The sequence below is a fragment of the Amblyomma mixtum genome, chromosome 3 (genome assembly GCF_055824585.1).
Source record: "Amblyomma mixtum isolate Tamu chromosome 3, ASM5582458v1, whole genome shotgun sequence".
Lineage (NCBI taxonomy): Eukaryota > Metazoa > Arthropoda > Arachnida > Ixodida > Ixodidae > Amblyomma > Amblyomma mixtum.
The window spans coordinates 56,056,646-56,064,548 of NC_143014.1; the positions used below are offsets into that span (position 1 = coordinate 56,056,646).

The 7,903-nt window shown below is 49.9% G+C and overlaps 1 protein-coding gene across 1 annotated transcript; it reads right to left on the bottom strand.

The window, feature by feature from the left end:
* Nucleotides 1-5,332: 5,332 nt before the first annotated feature.
* Nucleotides 5,333-7,558, bottom strand: LOC149350266 (uncharacterized). The gene is made up of 2 exons (XM_089579253.1): nt 6,362-7,558; nt 5,333-6,271 (listed from the first exon to the last, which is right to left on the bottom strand). Exons 1-2 carry the CDS (start codon nt 7,024-7,026, stop codon nt 5,689-5,691), a joined length of 1,248 nt encoding a protein of 415 aa, XP_089435379.1. The 5' UTR covers nt 7,027-7,558; the 3' UTR covers nt 5,333-5,688.
* Between the last annotated feature and the right edge of the window lie 345 nt (nt 7,559-7,903).

Below are 7,903 nucleotides of genomic sequence, written 5' to 3' on the forward strand. Positions count from 1 at the left end.
CACACTGACGCCAGCAATGTTGGCCTTGGTGCAGTGCTGATACAGTGGCAAGACGATGCAGAACGGGTCATCAGTTATGCTAGTCGAACACTTACGCGCTCCGAGACCAACTATTCTACGACGGAGAAAAAATGTCTTGCAGTGATATGGGCCATCTGCAAATTCCGACCGTACCTCTACGGACGACCCTTCCGTGTAGTAAGCGACCACCACTCCTTATGCTGGCTGGCGAGCCTCAAAGACTCCTCAGGACGCTTGGCTAGATAGAGCTTACGCTTGCAAGAATACGACTTAACAGTAGTTTACAAGTCTGGCCGTAAGCATCAGGATGCGGATTGTCTGTCGCGCGCGCCTATCCCAATCAATACCGAAGAAACCACCGATGATTTTCCTTTCCTGGGCTCTGTTAGTACCACCAAAATGGCGCAGCTTCAGAGGGCGGACCCGGAGTTGGCGCCGCTCATCGATTACCTCGAAGGCAGTGAAGCTCCCATTCCGCGTGTTTTTCTTCGAGGGCTTCACACCTTCACTTTACGGTCTGGTGTCCTCTACAAGCGCAACTTTGCCAACAGCGAAGAAGTGTTTCTACTTGTCGTACCATCACAGCTGCGGTCTGAGATCTTGAGTGCCCGTCATGATGCACCATCCGCCGGCCACCTTCGAGTCAGCCGTACACTCGCGCGGATTCGACAAAAGTATTATTGGCCCAGGTTACTCCCATCGGTGCGGGCCTACGTAAAAACGTGCCGTGAATGCCAACGTCGGAAGACTCCTCCATTGAAACCAGCCGGATTTCTTCACCCCGTCGATCCACCGAGGACCCCTTTCCAACAAGTGGGCATGGACCTCCTTGATCCATTTCCGAAGTCTTCGTCTGGAAAGCGTTGGATAGTCGTTGCGACTTACTACCTCACACGGTACGCTGAGACCACGTCTCTTGCCAAAGGCACTGCTGCTGAAGTGGCGCAGTTCTTCGTCCGCAACATTGTCTTGCGTCATGGCGCACCCGCCGTTGTTGTTACTGACCGCGGAACTGCTTTCACGGCCCGCTTAACCCAGTCCGTGATGACTCTCACGCACACGAGCCATCGACGTGCTACGGCGTATCACCCGCAGACAAACGGGTTGGTAGAGCGACTCAACCGCACACTAGCCGACATGCTATCAATGTACGTTGACGTCGAGCATCGAACTTGGGACACCATTCTGCCGTACGTAACGTTTGCGTACAACACCGCCCTGCAGGAAACAACCCGACTGACCCCCTTTCAGCTTGTCTTCGGTCGCCAGGTGACCACTCCGTTGGATGCTATGTTGCCCGTCGACCCTTACTGCGACTCTGACGCTGGCCTCGACGTAGATACCTTCGTTCAGCGTGCTGAGGAAGCGCGTCAACTGGCCCGCCTGCGCATCCACCGTCAACAGGAGACTGACGCCGCTAGGTACAACTATGGGCGCCGTTTCGTCAGTTATGCGCCCGGCGACCTTGTGTGGATTTGGATACCTGTTCGTCGCCGCGGGCTCTCTGAAAAGCTGCTGCGCCGATACTTCGGCCCTTACGAAGTAGTGCGCCGCATCAGTGATGTGACTTATGCAGTTGCTCCCGCCCCGACAGCTTGTTCATCGCGCCGGTCGCACCGAACTGAAGTCGTACACGTTGTTCGCATGAAGCCTTACCACGACCGGCTACCTGACTGAACTGCGGTCCACTGCAGCTGTGTTCTACTCTTTCGCTGACTTTTCTCTCTTAGCCACATCGTGTCGATGCTGCAGAAGAGGGGGGCAGTGATACGTGCATCCGAAGAGACAGAAGTAGTGCATGCACGAGAAGAGGAAGAAGTTAGTTGGCTCTCGCGCGCGCGCTCGAACGTCTGAGGGACCGCCGCAGGTTTTTGCGTCTCTGCGCTGGTGTTCTTTTTGGAGTTGCACGCTACAATATATATGGGGTAACTTGTCATTTTTTTTCGCGTGAACGCCACGAGGGAACATTTCTCGGTTGAAATATTTAGGCCCTGCTGACGAAGGTATAACGTCAGTATCGTTGCGGCCTTTTGCAGTCTCGCACGAACTTGGGGACGGGTCACGCTTGATGCCCAAATACAGATATCATCGGCGTATATTGAGATCTGGACTGATTGTGGCAATGAGTCAACCAGGCCGACGAGAGCTATGTTGAAAAGAGTTGGGCTCAGCACTCCACCCTGCGGGACTCCGCGCGAATTTAGATGCGAAGAGGTTGGTCCGTCTTCAGTCTGGACAAAACACGACCTCCCTGACAAATAGCTGCGTATCCAGCTGAACATGCGGCCTCCAATCTGAGCAGCTTCTAATGCGTCCAAAATGGCCTGATGCGTTACGTTGTCGTAGGCGCCCTTGATGTCCAAGAATAGTGCCGCAGTCAATCTTTTCAAGTTTTTTTGGTGCTGGACGGACGATACAAGGACAACCACATTGTCAATGGAAGAGCGGCCACGTCGAAACCCAGACATAAATGCAGGGTAAATTTGGTATCGCTCCAGGTACCATTCCACGCGTGTTAACAACATTCTTTCCATGACTTTCCCGACACTGCTGGAGAGTGCAATTGGTCGGTATGCTGAAATGTCGAGTGGCGATTTTCCCGGTTTAAGGAGTGGTACGAGACGACTGGTCTTCCATGCATTAGGAACTATGCCCTCGCACCATGACTTGTTGTATGTGTCCAGAAGAACCCGTCGAGCCTCTTGGCCAAGGTTGGCGAGCGCGGAGTATGTCACACCATCGGGCCCCGGCGATGACGACCTTCTGCAACAAGCCAGCGCAGCGTCAAGTTCCTCCATGGAGAACAGGTTATCCATTCGTGAATCCCGCGAGGGTGGAACATCACTGCAGTGCAGCGTTGTGTATGGGTTCGGCTGGCCTGTTATCCTTGCGCGAAATTCTTCGGCTACCGCGACCTCGCTGCGTTTTTGGTGGAGCGCGAGGGATTTAAACGGGTGGCGCTGTTGAGGGGACGTACGAAGGCCACGGATCACATTCCAAACGCGTGACAAAGGCTTTCGTGGGTCAAGTGTCTCGCAAAATGTTCTCCAACGTTGTGTCTGCAGGGCTTGAATTCTGCGCTGGATTTTCTTCTGCAGGCGTCTTGCATCTCTGAGGTCTAAGCGCGACTTTGTGCGTCGGTATCTGCGTGTTCCGTTTAGGTGCATAGTTAGCGAAAGGGGTGCCTGGCAGAACCTTCTAAGCCGGTTCCTGCTAAAGGAATTTAACAGACTTGTAGTAGATGACCCGTTTGCCATTAAGAATAGTCTTGAGGTTGTTGAATTTTTGCATGAAACAAACTCTGCAGGACACATGGTTTCTGTAGATGTTGTTGACCTGTTTTATTCTATTCCACAGAGCGAGCTGTTGGCTGCTGTCAGGTTGTGCATAGAAATGAACGGAGCGGTGTCTTTTCAAAACGGCGCTGGTATGTCGGTTGACAACTTCCTTGTACTCCTGGAGTTTTACCTCAGTTCCACCACTGTTTCTTTTAAAGGGTATAATTATGTACAAAGAAATGGGATCTGTATCGGATCGTGCGTGGCCCCGGTGCTTTGCAACATTTTTCTCGCAGGTGTGGACAGATCATTGGCCGAGGCGCTTGAAAACGGTAGCACGCTAAAGATTTTTAGATATGTAGACGACTTTTTCATTGTTTCGAAGAAACAATCACCTTTGACCTATCCACAAGTCGTGGAGGACATTCTTACTAATTTTAGACGACTCTCCAAAGGATTCAATTTTACTTTTGAACTCACCAATGACAGCTGTTAACAATTTTTAGACTTGAAAATAACCCTTAAGGACGAAGGCTTTTGCTGGAAGTACCAACCGCGTGCATAGAAGAGATTGTTTCCTTTTGATTCCAAGCAATCGAAAACTGTTAAACGTGCTATCGCTTTGATGTGCCTTGAGTCATCTCTAAGAAAGTTCTGTTGTCACATGGCATAGGAAAGCTTTCACGATCAGGTCGCGAAGCTGAAACAGGTAGGCTTTCCCCAGATAGTAGTGAGTTCAGTTGCTGAAGCTCTTCTCAAGAAGATCAAATAAGAAAGGAATAGGAACCAGACAATGGTTGCAGATGCAAAAAAGAAAGTGAAACCTGTTGTCATCCCATATCAGCATAAAGTGGCTCATAACCTCAAGCGCGTGGCTAACAAGTTTAAGGTACCCGTGGTTTTCTCGGCCCCAAGGAAACTCTCTTCACTGTGTCGTCTAGTTTCGCAAGATGATAGCCGCAACTCAGATTGCAAAATCAAACATGTTAATAAGTTTGTGAAGTGTGAAAAAGGGGTAGTGTACAAAATTCCGTTGAAGTGTGGGAAGGTGTACATTGGGCAGTCAGGCCGATGTGTTAATGAGCGGCTAAGGGAACACAATTTGTCTTTGAAGAACGGTACCGGTTCGCACCTGCCAGCGCACATCAGTAAGTGTGGAAAAGATAACGACAAAAAACAGAAGGCACGAAAACTGTGTGATGCTACGCTCCAAGGCACCAGCATCTTGTGCAGGAGCACTGACACGCTTGCGCGAGAATTGGCTGAGGCCTACCATATAAGGAAAAGCAGTAGTTCATGTGTAAGTGCACCATCTGTGACAATATATGATAAAGATTTTGCCTTTTTAGATAAATTACATAAGAGGTGAGTCACCTGTGCCTTTCCTATGTGCTTTTCCCGGCTTTTGGCTTGCACATGGCACTGATGACTATCCATTCTTTTTGGTATAAATGTCATGTACTTTTTCCGGAATAAAACAGTAGTTGAAAGTTGCGCTCCGTCCTGTCTACCTTGTCTTATTGTGTCGTTTTTCTGTGCGCATAAAAGAAATCTGAGTATGAACCAACTAGCCCCACAACGCATATTACTAGTCCATAGACTTTTGTCTATTAAATCTCTCGACTTTCTATAGATAGTATATAGTCAGTCTTGTAGGATGGGGGTTTGTTAAAGGCACTGGGACCTCAGGAGCAGGGCGGCAACAGTCCGTGGTCGGCGAAGGCGAGAACACAGCACACGCAGCGATGGCAGCGCCGCCGCTGAGCAGAACGGTCGTCTTCGTCTTCACAATTGCCCCCGGGGAAAAGAGGAGCCAACCTGGCGACTTAGGGTGCGGGCAGGATGGCTGGGTCGTAGAATGGCTTGAGGCGCTGGACATGAACAGTCTCGCGTCCACGGCAGCGGCGATCAGAAGACGGCACGAGAGGTTTGACTGTTGTTAGGAACGGGGCCACAAGCCCACCGCTGCCCTGGCCTGCATTCGACCCAGCTTAATAGTGTAGTAACCATGCTGGAATGAATAAATTCATAAACACATGACAGGAACATTGAAAATAACTGTGACGTGACAACCGAGGGACTGATACGAACAGGTGGCGACAAAAAAGTGGGGCCAAACCCTTCGTAACGGGCGTCCGCCTGTCCAAAAACAAACAAATGAAAGAATAAAAAGACATCAAGCCCCACCTGCTAGAGGTAGAAAGAAGCTATTAGTATGCTTTCTTTCACATGGATGGAGCCACCGGTCAGTAATTGGCAGTGCGACAGCGCGTAGGAATACACTAACATAGTGCGCTCCATTCCGATTTGACGAGAGAGCTCTACCTTTCGTACTGCTACAAACATCTTATGAGATGGAATATAGCTGCGCAACATTTTTGTGCCCTGCTTAGCTGTGTCCCAGTTGTTTATAGAACTGAACAACCGCATCTCGAACTTCTTTTCCTGTCCCAATCTGGACATCCGTAGCATGTGTCGGCTGCTCAAAAATACCATTATACATCTCGGTTTCACGCAACCACTGCTGCGAAACGGAGTCCTTGAAATGCTCACAGATGTTATGAAGCACACAGCTTGCATGTATTGCAGTCGGTACATTTGTAATGTCACACTCCATCCTCTTCATTGTGAAGCGGAATCGAGCCTTAAGCCTCCCAAAGGCATTCTCAACTATTCTTCGGGATTTGGAAAGATGGTAATTGAAATTCTTGTGGTCTGGTAATGTGCTTGAACTGGGGAAAGGCTTTATGAGGTTTGGCGTTAGTGGGAAGGCCTGATCACATAGTATCAACGGGGGTACTGCAGTGCCACTAATAACAGCGGTGGGTGCTCTAAACATGGAGCTGGAAACAGCCTTCGCCAAGGCCGATTCTTGGTACACATGGGAGTCGTGGCAACGCCCTGGAGAGCCAACGCTGATGAATCTGAAGGCGTATTTGTGGTCGACAAGGGCCAGCAGGATGACACTGTACCTGCAAATATAATTTCAATTATGAAAAAAACATGCTCTATCGCAAGTTATGAATACACATCCATATTTATTCTATGCTTTCAGCACTTACCAGCCCTTGTAGTTGTAGTAATCGCTGGCGTGTTCTTTAGGTGGAGAGACTGGAAAATGGCATCCATCCAAAGCTCCAATAGCTTGGGGAAATTCACACACAGCCTGAAACTCCATAATATGTTCCGGCATGTCATCCTCCGCCACCATCTTTATCCACTGCCTGTCCAGCACCTTCACTACCGTTTCGCAGAACTCTCGGTATATGATGTTGGCTGTGGACCTCCCAATGTCAAACAAGTGGGCAACAGTCCTGTCCTCTGCCGAAGAACAAAGCTTGTAGAGCCCCACTGCAACACGCTTTTCGATTGGAATCGCCTCGCGCATGGCTGTATGTTGGCGCTCCATTTCTGGCCGGCAAGCATCAACTAAGTACCGGAATGTAGTCTCCGAAACTCTAAACGACTGCCGGAAATTCCGGCTTCCCAGATTTGGCAACGTGTTCTCGAACCACCGTCCGATTCTCGGGTACGCCCAGACTTCGCGAGGCATAGGGGGTGGCAACGCTGCGAGCATAGTTAGTATCGCGTTGTTTGCGATGAGCCGCTCCTCAATAGCACGCACTTGCGCACGTGCAGCTTCGATATCTAGTTGCGATGACACAATGGCTGCAACAGCGAGCGCGATCTCGCATTTTCGTCGCACTTGCTCGCGTTCGTCACTCATGGCGGCACTCGTACAACACTCGCAACAAACACAATTCAACACACAACAGGCACAGGCGAGACACTCTGTTAACTAGAAACTAGCAGTGTCTTGCTGAATACGCACATGAAAGTTAGAGAACTGTGGAAATCTGGCACGATGTCACCGCAGACACTGGCGGATAGGCGCATGAATAACAAAACAAGCAAAACGGTCCATGGTGGCTGGGATAGACGCGAACAAGGCTACATTTACCTAAAACACGTCGTTTTATAAATTGTGCTACTAGGCCGCTGCCTGAGTTTGCAAAAAAAAAAAACGTTCTGGGTGCAAAAATAACTAATACAAAAACAAAAATGCTAACTGAACGTAATATTTTGTCGCAAACATGCAAACAAAACCGAAAGTGCTGGCCCCCTGGTGGCACGAGAAGAAAGCAGCTAAAGGCCGGCTCTGCGCCGTGTAGCACCGACACCGGTACTTTAAGATAATGCTACCTTTACCGGCTCGCTCGCCTTTATAATAAAGGAGCTTTATGGTGCCTGTGTGACAGGGGTATAACTCGTTTAGCCCCGCAGGTACCGGCTCCGAATGACGATGTCGGACTGCGCTATCGAGGAAACTGTACAGAAGGGTTTATTCTACATATTTACAGAAGAGAATGGAATCGAATGCTATGCAAAGCTCCGATCACACAACAACATCCCGTTAAATACGGTTCGCGTTCCCCAGATCCCTGACTGGGGAACTTAGTTCGAATAACGTTGTCCAATCGGATGGGCCATTGATGACGCTGGCGGTACCACCCACGGCACGGGGCGGTGCTGAAGCTCTCTCGCTCTCTCACAGCTCGGGGGATGAGAAGGGGAAGACAGTCATCAAACACAGATGCGTCACC

Coding starts and splice junctions, on each gene's coding strand:
- LOC149350266 (XM_089579253.1), bottom strand. CDS start 7,026: ATGAGTGACGAACGCGAGCAAGTGCGACGAAAATGCGAGATCGCGCTC. Junction 6,272..6,361: donor TACTACAACTACAAGGGCTG/GTAAGTGCTGAA, acceptor TTATATTTGCAG/GTACAGTGTCATCCTGCTGG.